At 38.7% G+C, this 23,317-nt stretch overlaps 1 protein-coding gene across 2 annotated transcripts in view; it reads left to right on the top strand.

Moving 5' to 3' along the window:
- RAB3C (RAB3C, member RAS oncogene family) overlaps positions 1 to 11,772 on the top strand; it is a 139,797-nt gene extending 128,025 nt beyond the window's left edge. For both annotated transcript variants that reach the window (XM_063454048.1, XM_063454047.1), the window contains exons 4-5: positions 2,550 to 2,674; positions 5,456 to 11,772. In XM_063454048.1, the coding sequence (XP_063310118.1) occupies positions 2,550 to 2,674; positions 5,456 to 5,643 (313 nt within the window). In that variant the 3' untranslated portion in view covers positions 5,644 to 11,772. The remainder of the gene's footprint in view (positions 1 to 2,549; positions 2,675 to 5,455) is intronic.
- The last annotated feature ends 11,545 nt before the right edge of the window (positions 11,773 to 23,317 follow it).

Below are 23,317 nucleotides of genomic sequence, written 5' to 3'. Positions count from 1 at the left end.
ATTACGGAAGTGAGACAAGGAAAAAGGGAGCAGGGATATAGGACGATAGTTAGAGGCGTAGGACGGGTCAAGAGATGTTTTTTTCTGGATAGGTCCTACAGTGGCATGTTCAACAGGGACAACACCAGAAGAGAGAGAGAGAGCAGTTGAAGCTGTGTGTTAAGGAAGGCACAAGACAAGGGGAGAGATATATGATAAGGTGCATGCGCATTACGTCTCCCCATATGTCTCCCCAAACGAATTTCAATGCTTTCCTATGGGGTTTTGAGCGACTCTGGAGATCCTCACACAGCGTGAGGACGTCCAGCGACGCTTTAGCACAGGTTTCCTGTGCTAGAACCCAGGAAGTGACCTCTAGTGGCTGTCTAATAGACAGCCACTAGAGGTGGAGTTAACCCTGCAATGTAATTATTGCAGTTTATAAAAAACTGCAATAATTACACTTGCAGGGTTAAGGGTAGTGGGAGTTGGCACCCAGACCACTCCAATGAGCAGAAGTGGTCTGGGTGCCTAGAGTGTCCCTTTACGGTTCCTCCTGAGTTGAAGGGGGTTAGGCTGAGGAAGAATATAGAAGAAGTTACCTTGCTTGGCTTTTGTGAAAGTATTATCAAACGTTCTGACTGCTTACAAAGTCATGGTATTTTCTTAGTGACCATTTTGGCTGCTAATGAGCAAACAAACAAACAAACAAAAAAACAAACAAACAAAAAAACACTGCATACTCTTTCAAATAGTTCAATTTAATGAGATTTGTTTAAAATTCTTTGTTCTCCAGTGCCTGTCTTGAATAAAAAGATGTTACAAATTGTTTATTTCCATTTCTAAGTAATTGCCCGAAGGGAAATAATTTTGACAGCACAAGCTGAGGAATATTTTATAGCTTCTAATTAAAGTAATGTTATGGTATCATCATCACAAAGTGAAGAGTTATTTTGTTGAAATTTTACTTCTATAATTTTTTAACTGTGAAAAGATTTAATGAACTGATTCTTAAATCACCTCTCAAGTAGTTAATAAAATAATTAAAATCACCACAAGCGAGGTGTAGGACTATATAACAGCTTGGAAATGTTGCCTTTGATATATGACTGCTACATAGCATGGTAGAAATATATATGGTGTTATTTCTTAACAGAACTGTTCAAAGCACATGTTGTTACCTATTGTGGATTTGAGGCTCAATGTAAAGAAGTTTCATAATAGTAAGAACAATAAATATGTTGAATTCAAACTGCCCAGCCACATATTCTGCAATCTAATCATCTCTAGAACTTCAGTCCTCAGCGCCTGTCACAGACCCCGGCTCGATCAGTGCGACCACTCTGACAGGTTGGAGGAATTACCTGTTCAGCAATGAGCTGGGAGCCGACCCGCTGGGGCATCCGCCCCCTTCACACGCGGGATCCAAAATAGCGCCGACAACGAGGTTGCGTCCATTTGTAGCTCGGCCTCCAAAGTTCACGCGAATGTGCGTGTGACGTCACAAAGTCAACGCACGCGCATGTTCTGGGGTCAGAGGCCAAGCCCTGACCAATCACAGCCCAAGGAGGGATATTTAAACCCCTGAATTTCCCTAGTTTATTTCCCTGTCGTGGTTTCCGTTCTAGGTTCCGAGAGTGCATTTTATTGTCCTTGTTATTCATATTCCTTGTATTCTGACCTCGGCTATTCCTGACTATTCTGATCATTGGTTTCCCTGACTTGGCTTTCTTAATGATTTTGTGTATTTCTGGCTTCCTTGACCTTGGCCTTCCCTTGACCATTCTCTGTCTGTCAACGTATTAATCCAGCCATTCTAAGTGCCGGTTTACATTCTGTCTATGTTTCTAGTCTATGTAGCTGTTACATAGTTTTGCGTGTTGGATCACATTAGTAGTCGTGACATTGCCATCATAATCCCTCTTCATTTGCTGACACTCTTGTCTATGTTGTGGTTGTATTCTGTCCCATGTGCAAAACACAACAAAACTGTGACCTATGGAATAGAAAAACCCTGAAAGATAGTTGTCATCAGTGGGGACTTCCAAAATCATTTTGCATGTGTGTGCACAAAGATACCATTAGTACTTTTACCCATCTCATGAGACGATACCTTGTATGCAGTCATTGATTGATGGCTGATGTCAATTGAAGGCTTTACCAGCTAATTTTGCTGGTTTTGCCTTCCTTTGTTTTTTGAGCTTATACATAATACAATACATACATTTTTTTCAACATACCGTTCCTGTTTCTGTCTGTGAATGTTATATAATATCCGTAACATATTATGTAGCTGTAACTGATTTGCTGCCATAAATAAATGATATCTTAATTTAACATACCGTATATAACTGGGATAGTACAGGGTATGTGTCCGTGTAATTGGTGTCCTTGTAATTGGTGTCCTGAAAGTTTAAACTAGCTTTACTATTCTACTACGTAACCATGAAAGCTGTCACTTATGCATCATGTTTTTTTAATTATGTATCACAATAAGAATTTGAAAAATAAAATTGGATACTATAAAGGTTTTATAAAATCAAGATTAACATTGCTCTCTTTATTTCTAGGTCAACCCAAATCAAAACGTACTCATGGGATAATGCCCAAGTTATACTAGTTGGTAACAAATGTGATATGGAGGATGAAAGAGTAATCTCGACGGAGAGAGGGAAGCACCTTGCAGAGCAACTTGGTAAGAATGATATGTATTGACTATTAATAGCTACATGGTTATAATAATGATATATGTGATTATCGCATTTGTGACACAACCTCCATCTTCAAATATGAACATAGCATCTGAACAGCTGTGTGATTGTATTGGTTTACATTGTTTTTGTGTCCCTTCCATTCCTGGTGTGTTATACTTTATCACTGCCCCTTCTATAATCTGCAGGGTCCAATAACACAATTGTATATGACATCACACAGCTTCCACAAGTACAAAGTCCCAGGAACCACTGCTCTGAGCAGAACTGAGGTTGTGCACAGAGTTCTGTAATCTGAAATTTGAAATTTATAGGTGTGAGTTGTCTTGTATGCTGGTGACTGAAACATTTATAATCTATCGAAAGAGAGCTGAACTTTTAGTACCCTATCAGCACTTTAAAGTGGCACTGTCATCATCTGGGGACTTGGCATAATTTGCTAAGACTCCTGACAGTTACATTGCCGATGGGGGGATTCAGTGTCCAGAGGGGAAGGAAAATCTGAGTTCTACTTACCTGAACCTGTCCCTTGCGAGTGCCGCCAACTTTTCCTGGCACTTCAGCTGCTGGAACTGACATCACTGCTGTACTTTCACACATGTGGAAGACAGCAGAAAGGTCTATGAAGGATCCCACTGATGATGCCTAGAGGATTGATACTTCCCAACATCAGGAATTGTCAAGCATAAAAAAAATACTGAGACAATGTAGTCTGTACTTTGTCTCAGTATATCTTATGACTGTGCTGGAATTTCCAAACTCATTTCGGAGACAGGTTGACAGTGCTGCTTTAACTCTCGCAGTTTCCAGCAATTCATTTATATAGACCAGAATTAAAGGGTTTCAAACTGGATAAACTAATTCCTAGGGCTTGTGGGCTCAATGCTGCAGATGTAATATCTAGGGATTAAAAAGAAAGGGGCTTCAAAGTGTGAATATTTTTTTATCTTTATCTTGGATTGATTGCTTTTGCATATTTTGAAATGCATTATCTATGCAAGAATGTGTACGCAGAATGTACACGTTTCAGCCTGGACAGCTCCTTTCATAATCTGATTTCTCTACTACTGTGTATGTATGCAGGAATTATTCAACTTTTAAATATTTCATGTACTGCCCACTAGTAGGCATAGTATTGTGTGTCCATAAAAACATAGTGGATCTAGCAACCCTGGACTAATGCAGAGATGTAGCTATTAAAAATGACTGATTTGAGATTGGGTAATTTCTTATTTATTAAAGTATCACAATATAAATATTCATTAAAGTACAAAATGCACCCCATTGTATCTTTGGAGCAATATCAGTTTGACAGTATAACTGGAATATGGATTATTTGTATGTATCTTGATGCCATATGTCATTAGATGACTGTGGGGAGACCAAGACTTAGCTGTCCTGTATTAATTCAATATTGGAACATGTTAAACCGTACCCAACACTTTCACAGCCCATCTAGCAAAGTAAAAATAGAAAAAGCATCTGATGTGCATTTCACTATCCAATTGGAATCTTTATCTGTGATGAGTTTTTTTTTTCCATTTTCACTATCAAAGGTATCCATCATATCTGTATTAAGCTGTGATGCTATTTATCAATTTTTCAAAAAATCACACACAGTATTTAGCTAGTGTTAGCTTAACAGAAGAAGACAAGCAAAGTTCAGTGCCTTTATACGAATAAAACAGAATGTGCAACTCATATGATTAACAAAAAGTGAATAAAGTGTCTTTTCTTGTAATCTAATGGAGAACTATTTAAGTCATCGGATTGCCCTGGGAAGAACATCTCAGTAGAGCAATATAATTGGGGTCCCAGTTATAGAATATTTCTTCCCATTTTTGGTACCCTTTTTCTTATGTCTGAATATTACGATCCAGACTTATCTCTTCATCTATTCACCTCCAATCCTGTCTGACCTGGTTGTAAAGTTACTCTGATGATGGCAGGTGCTTAAATGGTCTTTGGAGAAAAATTAGTTCTCTTCCCAATTTGCAGGTTTTAGAAACTTTAGACATCCGAATTCTTTAATTTGTATTATGTTTGGTACCTATTCTCCTTTACTCTTTAACCTACCATTACGTCTCACAAAGACCAGTGTTAAAGGGATACCATAAAGCACCATAACCACTATATCTGATCTTTGGCTGCAATCATGTTTTTTGTGAAACTTGTTTGAGCACTTTGATAAACACCAGGGCTATCTAAGCACCCAATGTTTGACCTTCTGCACCAAGTTTTATTCACTTCCACATTATCCATCCATTAGTGACCAATCTTGGGTAGGAGCGAAAGATTGCAGCCTCTGGGGACAAGTTATCCCAGTGTCTACAGCCTATCCATGATACAAATAATGCAGAAATGATTCCACTCAAAAGCAGTTTGACAGAGAATGGGGCCTTATACCCCAAAACTCATACTACCACATTCACTACAATACTACAATGGTTGTAGTGCTTAGAGAGCCCTTTCAATTTTGACTCATTCCATGAGATTGTATTCATTGTTCTCATCATTGACCCATGCTCTGAAGATTAAACACCAGTGGACATCAAGCTCCCAGATGAAGGTACAATACACAAAAAAATATATTCTTTTAATATGAACAGATATGGTATTTCTGCACGAAATATTTCATTGTTTTATTTAACATATCACTTATTGAATTGAACAAGATCTGACCTTTTTTTAAATACAAACCCTTCATTAAATAAATATGCAGCCCTCTCCTAGCATCTGTATAAAATAATCTCATTCTCTTTCAGGTTTTGAATTTTTTGAAGCAAGTGCTAAGGATAACCTCAATGTCAAGCAGACGTTTGAGAGGCTGGTGGATATTATCTGTGACAAAATGTCGGAAAACCTGGAAACGGACCCGACCGTCACCACCGCAAAACAGACCACAAGACTGACAGACAAACCACCACCACAACAGCCGAACTGCGGATGTTAATAACTTTAGCCAGGCATCTTCAGTGTGTTCTCTTGCCAACAAGTATTTAAAAAAAAAACAAAAAAAAAAACGGTTCATTTGCTTTTTCTTTTTTTTTTTCTTTTTCATTTCTCCTCTCTAAATATATATTTCACGAGGTTAAACAGAAAGAAATAGCTCTTCTTTTGTATAGTAAGCTGATGACGGCCTGGAGGCTAAGACATCATAATAAATGTTCCTGCTGTTTGCAAGTTAAACTGGCTGTGTACGCTCTAATAATTAGAATGATCTCTCGTAACCTTGGTGTTCACTTTGCATAACATGGGCCAGTTAATAGCCACAAAATGTTCAAAGAATTATTTTTTCCCTGTGTGGTTATTTTTATCGATCTCCCCTGGGTCTTTATTCCTTTATGGAATGACTCATTGGATTTATTATATTTTATCCCTTTAGGTTATTTATTAAGCCAATGTAATTACCTCGATCTGGACATTTACACAAAGTTGATGTCTAAATATCACCCATGATGTTTATTGTTATATTCATGACTTTCACTATCCAGGCAAGCTTATTAAGGGCTTTAACCTTATGTTATTATTTATATTTATGTTAGCATTATGACTGCTCAGGCATTCTTATTTATGCCCATGAGTGGAGCAGGAAAACCCGTTCCATGATGCAAAATAATAAAAAAAATAAAAGCCTTAGGTGTTTTTTCAAAGTACCCTACGAGAGGCTCGAAGACTTTAAGAACAGCCGAAAGCTGTAACTGAAGAATGCCCAGTAAATACATACATCATTATGAAGGATTATGTCATTGGCGTTATATGAATGGTGCAATGACCTAATTTAAACAAGGTGTTTCATTTCCACTAATTGGCAAGCTCATTTAAATGCCGTACTAATTGGGATTAAGAGGAGAAATAGTCATTTGCAATATATTTGCATGCACTGCAGATCTCTTTCACAGTTAAACTTCTGACTCAATGTGACTACAAGCGTACATAGGATGAATCATATAAAAAGCAGCAAAAAATATGTTGTCTGGTAATGTCTCTGTGTACCTATTAGTCAGCAAAACTAGACTTCATATATTGCAGTGACAGGGGATTGAAGTACTAAATGGGGCGGTATAGGTAACTTGCAAAAAGTAAGCCCAATTTCAAACACTCCAATGTTGGGAAGTATGCAAAACATATCATTGAAATCTGACGCAGGTTCATTTTAAGGAAGGCTATATTTATATTTATTCATCGAAAGGGGCACAAAGTACTATAACCACTTAATCACATTGAAGTGGTAGTAGTGCCTGGAGCCCTCTGTTGCCGACCGTCATTCCATTCCATATTAAATATTTGTTGAATGGTTTAACAGTAAATGAAGATCCCCAGGCATCCACAGCCTTGTTCCTCTGTGGTGCCCTTTTAGGTCATACTGTAGTTGGTGGCATTGAAATGCTAGTATGAATTGATATGGCTAATATGAAGTGTAATCCCCAGTAGGGCCTTGATCATTAAATCATTAAATCATTCCAAAATGGAGGGATAGCACCAGGAGACTCCAGGCTCTATAACCACTTTAATGAGATCTAAAGTGTTCATTTAAAACAATGAATTACTAATTATTATTTCAGAGCTCCCACCCTAACATGTCATGACTATGGCTTATGACAGTGAAGTGCTTATATCCAATAGACTAATGATAGGTCATCTTCATTGCACTCCAATTGCTGTAGACTAAGTTTCTTGTGACACAAAATATCAATCATTGAATACATAGAACTTTTAATGCATGAGGTTATGAGACAGCTCATTTAGTTAATGTGCCAACTGGAGAACTTGTGGGAATGTGGGTTCTTGTTCATGTAAGCTCAACTTTCAAACTTCCTGAGGATGCCTTTGTTTTATACAGGAAAGCTGGATGTTATAAGACAGAGATTCCTGGCAGAGACATTAGATAAGCCCTAACAGGTACCCATATCCTGCATCAAACTCTATATGTATACCCTGCTGGTGTGAGTGATGGTAAGATTGGTGGATTGGGTAACTTTAAATTCCCAACAATTCACACTTTAGTGTATAAACATATCACTAATAAACTTGTAAAATATATATTATTGTACTATGGGGGGTTTTAATCTAATAGTTTGAGTTTACTTGAGGGTTTTTTCTTTGCTTGTCTTTGAAGTGTAGATCATACTACCTAGGTAATTCACTGGAGTGCATTAAAATAGACAGCTCATCCTTGGGTTACCATGCCAGGCTTACTGGCCACCATTCTTCCCAGCCATACTAAGGGCAGCAAATGCACTGCTGCTGCATTTTAGGGGGACTTGGTCTCCATTGTCCCCAGATCCAGTACACCAGAAAACAATGCGTAGGCCGTAGGACAGGACCAGAATTCAGGACTGCCCTGCAGTTGTCAGGTATGCATTGGTAGAATATGTGAGCTATGCTAGAATGCATTCTGGAATCTGCTAATCACATCACATTCAGATAAGTGATAACTCCAAGCTATTGTGTGCAATTACTAGGCTCCTGACTGAGTAAAGAATGTGAGGGGATGATGTAAATTGTAGTTAAAATATAATTTAACAGAACAGGTAGTCAGGAGCATATTCTGGTAAACTAAAATCTAAAGGGAATCTGTAGGTATGGTATGAAAACTCCAGTTTGTTTTGTATAAAGGCATTAAATCCACCTATTTGTCTAATTATGCCAGCTATTAATGCCTTCTGCTGATGTATAATGGCTATTTATACAATCTGTTGTATTCAGTCTATTAATTGCATCTGTTGATTTATTCCAGCTGGAAGTGAATTTGATGTTATTATTTTCAAGGCTTAATGCTTTGCCAGAAATGTATTCTATGCTGGCCCGCAATACTGCCAAGACATCCCTGAACACTGAGAATACACTCTATTCCTAGTCCTGTAGTTATCGACATTATCTTTCAAATAGCTCCCAGTTTTTGAAACCTAATTTGTATAAGTTTAATTAATTGTGAATATTAATTGAACACTTTGTGTCCTGTAATGAGCCCCTTCCCTTGCAGTATCCAATATTGTTCTGGTTACTGGTGAGCAAGCTCATAAGGGTCATTCCATTGTATAATATGCATCTGGTTGTAAGATGGATAAACCTTTTTAAAAGCAAAAATAAGGAAAGAAACATTTTTCCTGCCCCCCTTTTTATGATTATTTTTACATTCTTGTGCAGAGATCTGATGGGTTCTCGGTGACCAAGCCAAATGGTTCTCTCTTATTACATCTTCAGCAAGTATAATTTTAGACTTTTACTTTGACTGTCACAGAGAAGCTGCTCTCAGCTGCAGCAATGAAAGGATTAATGGTACAGATGTAGCTCGCTTAGCGAGACATTACACACAGTCTCAATAGGCATAGTATTTCTGCCTGTATAAGGGTTTATCTTCGGAGCCTGTGAAACTGCAAGATCATTTAGGGAATTCCAAATGGTGCTGTGGTTTCTATGGGTTCCTATGCAGTGCTCACACTCTGTATGAAATCCTTTACTAATTGGCATCGCAGCAAAGTTAGTAAGTAGCAGTTTTGGTGTAACTTCACTGTGACACCTACATTTTTATTTTTATTTTTTTCCATGGACTGATTCTGCTTGGTTGTGTATATTCTAAGTGTATGGCGGCACTGTGATGTGAGCACATTAGAGGAAGGTCAGTGGCCCTTGCTCACTAACTTTCCACTGATATAAAGAGAGGCTGGAGGAAGAGATAGGACTGATATTATAACTAAAGGAATATAGTTATTGCAAGTGTTCAGTCAGTGTATGATATATTAATTCATGTTACAGGGTATCCCAAGAGAAAAGGCAACTACTACTCACTTTTAAATCTCAACAAATAAACTTTGGTAATGCCCCACCTTGGCCACGTTGATGATGGATACACATAGATGTGCAATTCACACATCCACATTATCAATGTTCAATTTTATCAAGCCAAGGCAAATCACTAACTCGCACCCAGCACTCTCAGCCAGGCAGTGTCATCCAGATCATATTATAATGGAAATATTAATTCTGTATTATCAATGAAAATATGAAGAAGGTATGTGGGTGATAAGAGGTTGGAGCAATTCGCAGAGGTTCTCAAAGACCAACAATGAGACCGCATTTCAGAACATGGCTCCCCTCAAGCCAAGTTGCCTGATTACGACCATATATATATATATATATATATATATATATAATTTGGTAGCAAACTAATTCATGTGTTTTACAGTTTCCTATAGCCTAATTTTATCGTAGATTCCTGACAATATTGTCACCCCCACAGAATCGGTCTTCTTGTCCTTTCAATCTCTGACATTCCCATTGACATTTATGTTTGCATTCTTGTTCCTGTTCTCTCTGCACCAGCTCGTATTGTTTGTTTAAGGTCAGAGGAACATAAATTAACACATGAGTGTGTGTTCTGGTTTATTTTCATCTATTTGTAGCATTATGAGACAGTTATATTTTGGAGATTATATATATGTAAAAGATCTGTATTTTCATCAAAAGCAAATCGTATTATACTTCAAAAAAAATGCAATATATATACCATGCTTACAATCCAGCCTTTGTAAGAATGTAATCACAAATTTACAAAGGCTGGCAGGAATATTTTGTATGTTATAGGCATTAATTATTGGGGTTTTTTTTTTTTTAGATAATCCGCAATTTGCATGGTCAAAATGTATTATAGGTAGTGGTATCTGGAATGTTTATATTTACCAAACAATGGTTTGCATTGTGTACATGCAGGGCCGGTGCAAGGATTTTTGACACCCTAGGCAAAACTGTACTGTGTCGCCCCCTTCCACAATTAAAAAGACACACGAAGCACCATCATAATAAACGTATAACATTTGCACAGGTTAGGGCGCAAGTAGGTCCCATCATGGTCTACCTAAGCTTAGATGCTGAAGCAATATGCATAAAATCACTTTAATATTCACCTTACCTATTTCAATAGTGTCTTGCAATCAACATAAAACAAATCCTCACTTCCTTTGATAGCCTTTGTCAAAGGTTTTAATTTGTGCAAATTGTGTAGCTGCAAAATACAAACTGCAAGTAGAGAGTTCATAGCACATACATAATAAGTACAGCACATACCGGTATATGCACAGTGCAAATGAAGAATTCAACAAACATTCACACAGCAGCAAGTGAAGATAGCAAAGACACACATCCACACAGTAGGAAAGTGGCAACAGACAAATCTATACACAGCAGACAAGGGGTTAACAAACACAGTACAGGTAACTAGTCAAAATAATCATAATCACCCCACAGGCAAGTGATTTAGACACATACACATAGATCATAAAGAATCGGTAATACACCTATAAATATACACATCAAACAATAGGGTCGAAGCACACATGTATACAGCAGGTAAATGTGGCTGAGAAAGGGCAGGGCACTGGAACTTCACTGACAGCAGACTTTGGTGAGATAGATCGTCTCTTCCTACACACAGACTTAAATGGCGACCCCCCAGAGTGCCTGTCTTGCCTAATGGAAGCGCCGGCCCTGGGTACATGTTCAACTTATTTTATTATTTTTTTATAGAGACACAGTGTTCGACCAAGGGTGCACATGCGGCAAGCTAAAGCTGATTGAGAAGCATTGACTCTAGTGCTTCGCTATCAGTAGTGAATGCTACACTGTAACAGCTCATCTCGCTGGTAAAGCCTGCCTCCTAGTCCTGGAGTTGCCATGCAGTGGAAGGAGGGAGGGCTACACAAAGGTAGTGGGAAAATGTTTAATACAACAACTGAATTGGACTATGTTTCCAGCGCTGTGTGGGAGTGAAGAAACTCCCTATATCCGTCACCTGTACAGAACTGACAGAACTGATAGTATACAGTATAGGGCAGTGTTTAAGGCTGAAATGTTGCACATACAGACTGCTTGCACTATGACCACTTCAGAAAAGCAGGAGTGGTCATGGTGGTAGAAGAATCCATTTAAAGACATCTTGCAAAATTTACACCAAAATTGCAAAGTTTAAAAAAAGAAAACAACACACAATTCTAATAAAATATAGATTTTTTGAACTTCGAAATGTTGTTCTAAAAGTTTGTAATTGTGTTCATCAAAACTCACTTTTTAGTGAAAACACTAAACAGCGTATAACATAATAATAATAAAAGGGCAGTTAATACGCTTACATATATCAAATTCAATATACGATCTATATTTTGTATGTAAATTGTCAACTCCAATTCCTTCTTAACGCATGCCATAACTGGTAAACAGTCTACAAATAAAGGGCATACAAAATCAACTATTTACACATACTTGCCTTCTTTGGCAAATTTGGGGTTGACAGACCCATGTAGGGGGCATGCCATGACATAACGTGACTTGACTTGCCGTAAAAGCAATTGTGAGCGAAAATAACAGACAGCCCAGCAAGGTGGCCAATCAGGGTTGCACATATGCAAAGCAGTGCTGAAGCCTTAGTGTATAGGAAGAAATGCACTGAATTTGCCAAGGGCATCTGCCTGTGTGTTTAAGCATAGGCATGTCATCGGAAAACAATATGTCAACCACATAGTATCAGTTAATTATGTTTCCAATTTCTATAACGCATAGCTTACAGCACTTTATTATTCACTTCTTGTTTTAAAAGGCATATCACTAAGTAAAGTTACATTTTCCGGACAGAAATCTCACCACTATCATAGATGAACTGCTTTTATTTTTCCTTTTTTTATTTTTGTAGTGTGCGCTTAATGTATTTAACCCGAGCAAAACCCACATAACTAAAACAAAACCTCATCAAATAAATGTCTAGTGTGCTGTGTAAATCTTTTGAGATTAAATGTGCTTAGTGTTGCATGATTATATGTATATATAGATCTATATTATATATCTTTTGTTTTTTTTATATGTAATTACCTCTCATTTGAGAGCTTTTGGGCCACTAAGTGCAATATTTGATGTCCTACTTAATGTTTCTGAAATCCGTGTGAATGCGTAGTAAATACGTTTATGTGTAAATCTCATTTATGTCTGGCATTTATTTGCTATACAGTGATTTGTGGTGGATTCATAACAAATTTGAAATGCAGAAGCCAAATAGAGGGATTTGATGGAGGCAAACCCTTCAGATCAACTCAAGAATATTCCAAACCTGCCTGGTCTTACTGTTATAATTCACTTATCAACACACCATGGCTCACTGTAAGGTGAATAAGACACACAGTTATTCACTAGAATATGAATTGTTTTGATTTCAAAGTGAATTTATTTTTTTATGACAAAATAGTGGAAATGGGAAATTCTCTGAAGTCAGCTATGTTTGAGTTTGGCTATTTGGGCATAAAAGGTAAAATTCATTTTCAGGGTTATTTACAAACACTGAATGTTAGCAAGTTACATCCAAATTAAGGCTAGAATAACCAGACTGTTACTGTAGGTGAGTTAGAGAATGTTTCCAAATCGACTTTTCTAGCCTCAAATTTGCCATTCCCATTTAAATTGCTAAAATGTTTTGTTTAGGGAATAACCCTGGAATTATATCTGAATGGCATGATAAAGGCTAACATAGCTGCTCTGGAAAAATATCTCCAGCTCATCTACTTGATATTCTTTAATATGCACAATTCAGTGTTTTATGGGTAACTCCAAGAAAGCACCATGGCCACTTCAGTGATTTGAAATGCTCATTGTCCCTGGAGTCATCTATATGTGCAGAGTTTTACTTTGAAATGCTGCACATACAGAGATTAACCCCTCCACTGGCAAATGTGTAGCCCCACCTCTGGCAGCGGGATTAGCCAGTCCAGGACAAAATTCTTGGCTGGTTAATGTGAGTCCTGTGCAAAATCTACATCTGAGCCCAACACGCACAGCATCTGGCACAAGACACCCGATGGAGGCGCCACCACCTCTGCCTGGCCTCGCTGACATCCATCATGCTCCGACAAGGGGGCATGACGTCAGCCAAGGAGGATCAGGCTAAGGGGGAACAAAGCCTCAGAGATAGAAAAGAGGTAAGTATAAGCGTTTTTATTTATTTTTAATGGCGGAACCAGAACAAAAGGAGTTACTACAACCAAAACCGTTTATTGGTAATCCTGCCAAAAATCACAATTCAGTTTAGTGATTAACACCATTAGTGTTTCAAGCAGATGACATTAGTATTTGTACGTTTTTGCAGAAAATGAATGACCGGAGTGAACTGAAATATATGAATAAATAAAAATATATATGAAGTCTGGATCAATGTAAAATATATGGTAAATATATTAATAGATTTGTATGTTATAGATGCAGAAAAAAATATATCTCTTTTTGTAAAAATAAACATATTGCAATAAAATGAAAAAAGTTTAGCCTAGAAAATGTAACATTAAAAAAAATATGTGAATACAAATATTTTCCTATTACTCAAAATATGACCTATTTATAGTGGTGCACCTAATATTCAGAATACGTTTATTTATTAGTGCTGCCTGGTTTATAATTCTATCACATGTAATAAGAACGTCCATTAGGGTAACAATTTGTCATATTTCCTGTCCTCAGCACCTGTGTATCTGAAATCATTTCGGTGTTTTTTTTTTTGTCAACTGAAGTAGCTATAACCCCAGGAAAATCCCACAGGTTTATTGAAGAACTTATGAATTGTTGGGATTTCAAAGTGACTTTCAAATTTTAAGCCAATATAGCCGTATTAGAAAAATACTCAACTACAAAAATAGTGTAATATTTTTTTAGTTCGGTTAGTTGGTCTATAGGTTGAAATTGTAATTCTTACCAATAAACAATTTATGGAATAATCCTACTTAAATGACCTTCCGATTGTTCATTTCACCCCTAGGGGATATGATACTGATTACACCATTTTTAATTTTTCAATGGTTTCAAAAATCATTTTTTTGTCATGGATTCTTGTCATTATTTTATTTGTCTCTTGGTTAATCGACATTGTTTACAGTCAGAAATATATTGCACAAGTTGACCCACACAGAAAATAATTTTCAGATGCAATCATTTCAGATTTGTATTTCATTTGTCAACCAACAGCACAAAGTCTTTTCTGGCCCATTCCCCATAACCACATAAAGAAAGTGGGCCCCAAACTTGTAATCTGCCTAGGGCCCTGCAAGATCATAGTCCTTCACTGTTCCTGCTGCGTTAACTTAATTTGCAGAGTACAAGTGCCAAGCCAAAAAAGAAAGAAAATGATAATGACAGCCAAAAAACATGATATATTTGAAATGCAGTTTAGGAGTAGACTATATTTGCCAGGAGTCAAATTTCCATTGATAAAGAGTGTATAAAACCAGCAATTTTATTTAATGATGATTAAAATTGCATCATTAGGCTGGGACACATTAGTGTAGGCAGTACAGGTAAGACGCTAACGCGTTTCGTGCCTTAAAGGCACTTCTCTTCTCAACCTTCACTGCAGTGTCCCAGCCTAATGATGCGATTTTAATGATCATTTAATAAAGGTACTGGTTTTATACACACTTTAGCGGCGGAAGTAAGCTGTTTTGTTTCCTTGTGTAAATTACAGTAGATTCCTGCCAAGTTCACTAAATTGAGTTTCTGAACAGACAATTGTTGAATCTGAGAAACTTTAAAATGAATCCTCTTTATCCAGTTAGACTTAATTTTAATGCTCATTTGCCTTTTTTAAATCAATGGAAATATATCAGCCTGTTTTAAAAAATAAACATATATATATATATATATATATATATATATATATATATTATCCAAACACATATACATACAAACAGCAAGGTGCGTTGTCCTCTTCCTGTACAATTTCAGTGCTGGCCTGTGCACAAAAATGGTCTTATGGGAACACTAATTTTATATTAATAATACAGTGTTGTTATTATTTTCCCTTTTCTATAATCCTTTGCATAGGATTCTTCCAAATGTACTTGGCATTGGATGATAATTTAATGTCATTCATCAAAAAATATGTTTATTCATAAATGCTATATGAGTGTGAGCCAGCATTTTGTTTTTAGTTTCGAGCAGTAAATGTTGTGAATGTTGGCAATGGTAATAGATAACACATTTTTTCTAAAGGGAGTGGGAGAGAGTTGCTATAGAAGCAGTCAATTTACTATAATCTGCTGCCAACATAAAAGTGAGACTCTACTGCTATAAATAATATATCGCTTAAAAAGAAACACTGACTGAACATCGTATTTTTTTAGAACATCCTTTTAATCTGATTGAACGAGGACCTGACTACACAATAGATCTAGTAGTAGATTGCATGTACCTGCCACGGAACACATCCATTGATTACTGATTAATTGGACAAAATAATATTTCCAACATAACTGTTCTAGATTTTACCAATTTATATTTAAGGGAACACTCGGAGCCACTACAGTTTACTGCATTTGTTATGAAGCAAATGCATTGTCCCTGCAGTCTCTGCAGTGTAAACACTGCCATTGCTGCCTAATATCACCTCTAGTTGCTGTGACTCCAACAACCCCTAGGGGGACTTCCTGGTTCTTCCTGCAGTCTTTGCAGTACCAACACTGGGCATTTTCAAGCTCTCCATTAAGACGCTGAATATTCCCTATAGAGATGCATTGAGTCAATTTGTCTACATGAGAAAATGCTGATTGGCATATCACGGCAATTGTTGTGCATGCACACTCGCCCCCCCCCCCCCCCCCCATGCTTGTATATTGGGAACCATTATTGGCTTGAGATCATTGGTACATTGGTATTGATGATCTTAGCCAGGGCAGGAGCAGTGGCCGTAGCGAGACTGGCATGCCAGAGAACAGAATGTTATCACTTAATATTATTTGGGGGGAGCACAAATCTAAATAGCCCCTATATCACTCTAATGTTAGGAATTCATTAAACAGTAGGTTGTAGAGAGTATAAGGATTACATATGAAGCTAGCATGGAAAACATATTAATTCAATTTTATTTAATTGTTTTAACACTTTTGGAATATTTCACATTTTTTTTGTAAAACAAAAATCATTTAATTTACCGTATTTTTCGCTCCATAAGACGCACCTCACCATAAGACGCACCTAGTTTTTAGAGGAAGAAACCCAGAAAAAAAATATTCTGAACAAACTGTCCCATAGTGTTTCTTACTATGGGACAGTTTGTACAGAATATTTTTTTTCTCCCCTGTCCCATAGTGTCCCCCCCTCCCATCGTCTTCATCTCCCCCCCCTCCCCATAGACTTCATCCCCCCCCCATAGACTTCATCCCCCCCCCCCATAGACGTCATCCCCCCCCTCCCCATATTCTTCTCTCCCATACTGTCCCCCTCCCCTTGTCCCATAATTACTTACCTGTCTTGCAGCGTTGGCCGGCAGCACAGGGCGCACCGCGGTAGTGGAACTTGAATTTCATGTTCCGGTTTCCGGCGGGACTGAAAGGAAGTGCGCACTCAGCTTGCACACACATTCCCAAGGTGATCGATATCACAACAAATTTATTATATGTTTCTCATTTAATTGTTCAAATAAATTATAACGATGTTGACTATGTTTCCTATGTGTTCAACTAAGGTAGGGGAATATAGTCAAAAACAAAAAATAGAAATAACACAACTGACAGCACTTAAAATCCACAGACGGTTTAATCGGATACAAAACAAAAAGTAACAAAACAGGATGGGTCACACCAAACACCCAACGCGTTGAGGACCAACAGGTTCTCTGACATAGGAGTCAGAAATATAAGAGAGGAAAATATAGTCCACAGCAGCTGAAATCCCAATAGGTAATCATCCTTGATTTGAGATGATACTTTTGCTAGCCTTTGAGGTGGGTAACACGATCACCTACCATAAACTTGGAAGCTGTGCTATGCTTGGCTTTTGAATATGCAGTCACACACAAATAAAGCTAGACATACAAACATCTAATTAGCCGCACATATACAGAATTAATTCACACACCTGATATAAGCATGCTGTACATCGATACACTGACATACAACAGTACGCAAACACAGACGCAATCACTAGCAAATTTCTATGTACATTCAGTCATTTTATTTCTTTTGCCAGATCTGTATTTTACTAATCGTGTGATGTATATTGTGAGTGAATTCAGGTTAGTAGTGTGTGAATACAGGCATGCAATGTAAGAATGCAGAGATGTCGTGGTTAAATTAATGCACGTGGTTTGTGTGTGCATTTACTGTACGTTTCTGCCAGACTCCTATGCATAACAATATTTTCCCCAAGTATAACTAGGTGCCCAATTCAGAGAAAAATTAGTCCAAGATAAAACAAAATGCGGTTTGGTGTGTTGCAAGGCCTGGAGAACTGAGAAAGAACAAAGTGGCCATTAGGATACTCTCCCCTGTCCATAGGTTGTATGTGATAGTCATGTATTCTGTATACCCCAATCCCATTACGAGTCATAACATGTTACCAGCCGGATGTGAGTAGAGTAAAACCTGCCTTTAGCCAAATCCCTGATGCAGGATGCAGATACGCTGCATGTACACTTCATGGTATTTCATTTCATTAGCCAAAGGCAACACTAAGAACCAAGAAATATTAAGTACACTTGCTTCCTTTTCCATCTTCTCGTTGATTGGTAATGGTGCAAGCTCTTCAAGGAAAACAGCCTTGGCTTGATGAATAAATATCAACATGGAGACTCCCAGTATGTGGGGCCTAGTGCCAGGGCACCGCTCACCCCTCCCTAAGGGTGATTCTGCTGAACAAGTTCTGCTACTCTTTATCAACGTTCAACTTACTGAATAATGCAGACTTTGCACACAGACACATATAGACAAAGCAAGTTGCTATACACCACATTGTCTCCTACTAATTCTTATTACCAACGCTGCTGGATATGCAGTTATCTGTCTTTACATGGCATTGATGTGAAATTGTTACAGCAAATCTCTTTATGACCTCTACTTTTAAAGTAATTGTGTTTTTACCCCATGATGATTCAAAGTAGCAATTGTAGTTTTTATGTTCCCCTTTAGTATATATTGACACCTGTTCTTGCCTGGATTGAAATGATTGTTACTGCTGGCCAAACGTGTACTGAAAGAATTCCTGTAAACAATGTATTAGATTGTTTATTATTGTTTGTTTGTGAATTATGTAAAACAATAGTGAGTTTGTTTTTGAATTGAAAAGACGTAATAAAGAGATTATATTCATCCGTGTGGACAATGTCACTATTAAATATTTAGTGTGTTAGCCTAGAGCACCATACAACGCCATGGAACCACGAACAGCACAACACATATAATCCGTGTGCGCAGAGGGATTAAAAAGGGAAAACCACATGCACCATTATTGCATCCCCTGGATGTAAGGACACTACATGGACCTCACTTGCCAAGTGACTCGGGGTCTAGTAAGTATAATTCGAGGCCTTAGAGAAGCGTCAAGCATTACAACTGCTGTCAGTGAAGAGAAAATAATGGTGGATACATGATACTAGGTTCACAGGTAATCTTGCAAATGGTGGGTGGGCTGGGGCAGGTTTGTTGGTCTTCAAACCCTGTGGTCATCTTGAAACATATATGCAAGTACAAGATGAGCCATCACTACAGTCAGATAGTGGGCCCACTCAAAAAAATCTTCAATGCAGTCCTATTTCCCTTTCTGGACACCTGCTTTAGTGGGCTCTTTACTTGAGCACTGACTGTACATATTTTATGGTGGCATTGGGTACAATGTGCTCAACAAAAAATCAATCAGACAAATCATCAATATTATCGATTAATTTATATAATTATAAGTTGACAGTTTTCCTATTCTTTTACTACCACAAAATGGGTTTTTCCTATTTACAAAACATTCTGATCTGACCTGATAATTATTGCATCCTAGTTTCTACTACAGAATTAGACACCCAAGATACAGTATTTCACAAAAGTAAGTACACCCCTCACATTTTTGTAAATATTTTATTAGATCTTTTCATGTGACAACACTGAAGAAATGACACTCTGCTACAATGTAAAGTAGTAAGTGTACACCTTGTATACCAGGGTAAATTGCTGTCCCATCAAAACAACTCTATACACAGCCATTAATGTCTAAACGGTTGGCAACAAAAGTGAGTATACTCATAAGTGGCAATGTCTCAACTAGACCCAATTAGCCATTTTCCATCCCCGGTGTCATGTGACTCGTTAGTGTTACAAGGTCTCAGGTGTGTTATATTTGGTGTTATCGCTCTCACATTCTTTCATACTGGTCACTAGAAGTTCAACATGGCACCTCATGGCAAAGAACTCTCTTAGGATCTGAAAAAAAGAACTGTTGCTCTACATAAGGAGACGCTTAAACTGACCTGCAGCACGGTGGGCAAGACCATACAGCAGTTTCACAGGACAGGTTCCACTCAGAACAGGCCTTGCCATGGTCGACCAAAGAAGTTGAGTGCATGTGCTAAGCGCCATATCCAGAGGTTGTCTTTGGGAAATAGACGTATGAGTGCTGCCAGCTTTGCTGCAGAGGTTGAAGGGGTGTGGGGGTTAGCCTGTCAGTGCTTGGACCATCCGCTGCATACTGAATCAAATTGATCTGCGTGGCTGTCGTCCCAGAAGGAATCCTCTTCTAAAGATAAAGCACAAGAAAGCCCACAAACAGTTTGCTGAAGACAAGCAGACTAATGACATGGATTACTGAAATACTATGTTCCGATGAGACTAAGATAAAGTTATTTTGTTCAGATGGTGTCAAGCGTGTGTCGTGGCAACTAGGTGAGGAGTACAAAGACAAGTGTGTCTTGCCTACAGTCAGGCATGGTGGTGGGGGTGTCATGGTCTTGGCCTGCATGAGTGCTGCTCGCACTGGGGAGATACAGTTTATTGAGGGAACCATGAATGCCAACATGTACTGTGACATACTGAAGCAGCGCATGATCCCCTCCCTTCGGAGACTGGGCCACAGGGCAGTATTCCAACATGATAACGACATCAAACACACCTCCTAAACAGCCACTCCCTTGCTAAAGAAGCTGAAGGTAAAGGTGATGGACTGGCCAAGCATGTCTCCAGACCTAAACCCTGTTTAGCATCTGTGTGGCATCCTCAAACGGAACTTGGGGGAGCGCAAGGTCTCTAACATCCACCAGCTCTGTGATGTCGTCATGGAGGAGTGGAAGAGGTCTCCAGTGGCAACCTATGAAGCGCTGGTGAACTCAATGCCATGAGGGTTAAGTCAGTGCTGGAAAAAAATGGTGGCCACACAAAATATTGACACTTTGGGCCCAATTTGGACAATTCCACTTAGGGGTGTAGTCACTTTTGTTGCCAACGGGGACAGCAAATTTACACTGCTATACAGGCTGTACACTACTTTAGATTGTAGCAGAATGTCATTTCTACAGTATTGTCATATGAAAAGATATAATAAAATATTTACAAAAATGTGAGGGGTGTACTCACTTTTGTGAGATACGGTATATCACATCTGATAAACCTTCATTTTCTGATTTTTTTATTTTTAGAAATGGGTAGGTCTACTGAATTACAGTTCTAAGCCTTTATCATATATGTGATCTGCAACTATCTCTAGTTAGGTGGTACGTGTCAAATTAACATTCACAAGAATGCCAGGACCCAAGGTTTCCCAGAAAAAACATTGCTCAGAGCATAACACTGACTTCTTTCCATAGTGCATCTTGCTGCCATCTCTTCCCCATGTAAACCATGTACCTGGCCATCCACCTGCTAGCCTTGCCTTCCACATCCATAGGCTCTGTGAAGCTAACAGAAGAGGAAGAAACACCCCCTGTTGATTGACAGCCAGGGAGGTGTTTCCACCCCAATTATAAATATCCAGATTTCTATTGAAATCGTCACTTTTAAAAAAATATCACAAATGTGACAGGCTCCAGTCCAGACACATAAAGCGTTATAAATAAAGACAGAATATACCACGCCCAATCTTAGTGTACAGATTTTATACATACATTGGCCAGTGGATTATTCCAACATGATTGACCTCAAAGTAAAAAACAAAACAGACATAATAATAGTGCAGCACAGTATGGTATATGTAAGTAATATGCTCAAATTCTTGTATTGAATACACTCACAGTTGCTACAGCTGATTTAGAGCTCTATTGTTTTGCGCATAGACGATATAATCCCTGACAGATTAGCATTTCAATAGATTGAAGCAAACAGGTTATTAATTCAAGGACAAATTTGCAAATAACAAATATGTAAATAGCTAATAACATGACATGTAACGTTATCACTGTAATAACACAAACTACCAGCATCAGAGATACAATGAAACATAGAAACATAGAGACATAGAAACATAGAATGTGACGGCAGATAAGAACCATTCGGCCCATTTAGTGTGCCCAATTTTCTAAATACTTTCATTAGTCTCTGGCCTTATCTTATAGTTAGGAGAGCCTTATGCCTATCCCACGCATGCTTAAACTCCTTTACTGTGTTAACCTCTACCACTTCAGCTGGAAGGCTATTCCATGCATCCACTACCCTCTCAGTAAAGTAATACTTCTTGGTATTATTTTTAAACCTTTTTTTATCTTGATAGGAAGGATGGTGCTTAGCATCTATGAGTTGCACCTGCAGGGGGGATTTCCTCTCGGGTACACTGGCGTACATACCGCGGTCGCAGGGGTCGCAGCTGCGACCTGGCCCGGCCCACCAGGGGGCCCTGCGACCCGGGTATGTATGCCAGTTTACCAGCCTCTTCTCCTGGGGGCCCCCCGAGGCTGGCAGTGGTGTCACCGGGTGGGCGGGCTAGGGAGCATTCTCACCTGAGCGCTCTCTGCCCAGCTCCCTCACGTGCACTGCAGTGATGCTGGAGCAGGAATATGACGTCACTCCTGCTCCGGCATCAGTAAGCGGCGTGCGCGAGGGAGCTGAACAGGAGGATCAGTCCTCCCTTACCGCCTGCAGGATCGGCTGCCCAGCAGCCCCACTGGAACTCAGGGAAAGCTGGAATCCCCTCACCACTCCCAAAGGTAGGGAGGCTGGGGGATTAAATGGAAAAAAATGTGTGCATGTGTGTTAGTGTGTGTGTGTTACTGTGTGTGTGTCTGTTACTCTGTGTGTTAGTTTGTGTGTGTGTCTGTTATTGAGTGTGTGTCTGTTAGTGTCAGTGTGTGTGTGTTAGTGTTAGTTTGTGTGTCAGTGAGTGTGTGTGTGTCAGTGAATGTGTTACTGTGTGTGTCTGTTACTGAGTGTAGTAGTTTGTGTGTGTCTGTTAGTGATTGTGTATGTATGTCTGTCACTGGGTGTGTGTCTGTTAGCTAGTGTGTATGCATCTTTTCGTGAGAGTGTGTCTTTGTGGTTAAAACCCCTTCAACACTTACCTTTCTCCAGGGCCGGGCTCCCTTGGCGCTGGGCATCTCTCTGCCCCGATCCGCCTCTCAGCTCTGAATGCGCATGCGCTGCAAGAGCCGCGCGCGAAATTCAAACCACCCATATGAAAGGATTACTCAATGCTTTCCTATGGACGTCCAGCGTTTTTTTCACAGTGAGACAGCGACTAGAGGCTGGATTAACCCTTAGTGAAACATAGCAGTTTCTCTGAAACTGCTATGTTTTCAGCTGCAAGGTTAAAAATAGAGGGACCTGGCACCCAGACCACTTCAATGACCACTGAATTTTTTTAATTGTTCATCATTATCCCTTGGGGTGAAATAACATATCCCAAAAATAAGACTTTGGATA

Source organism: Pelobates fuscus, chromosome 5 (assembly GCF_036172605.1).
Source record: "Pelobates fuscus isolate aPelFus1 chromosome 5, aPelFus1.pri, whole genome shotgun sequence".
Classification (NCBI taxonomy): Eukaryota; Metazoa; Chordata; class Amphibia; order Anura; family Pelobatidae; genus Pelobates; species Pelobates fuscus.
This window is presented reverse-complemented; position numbering and strand designations above follow the sequence as displayed.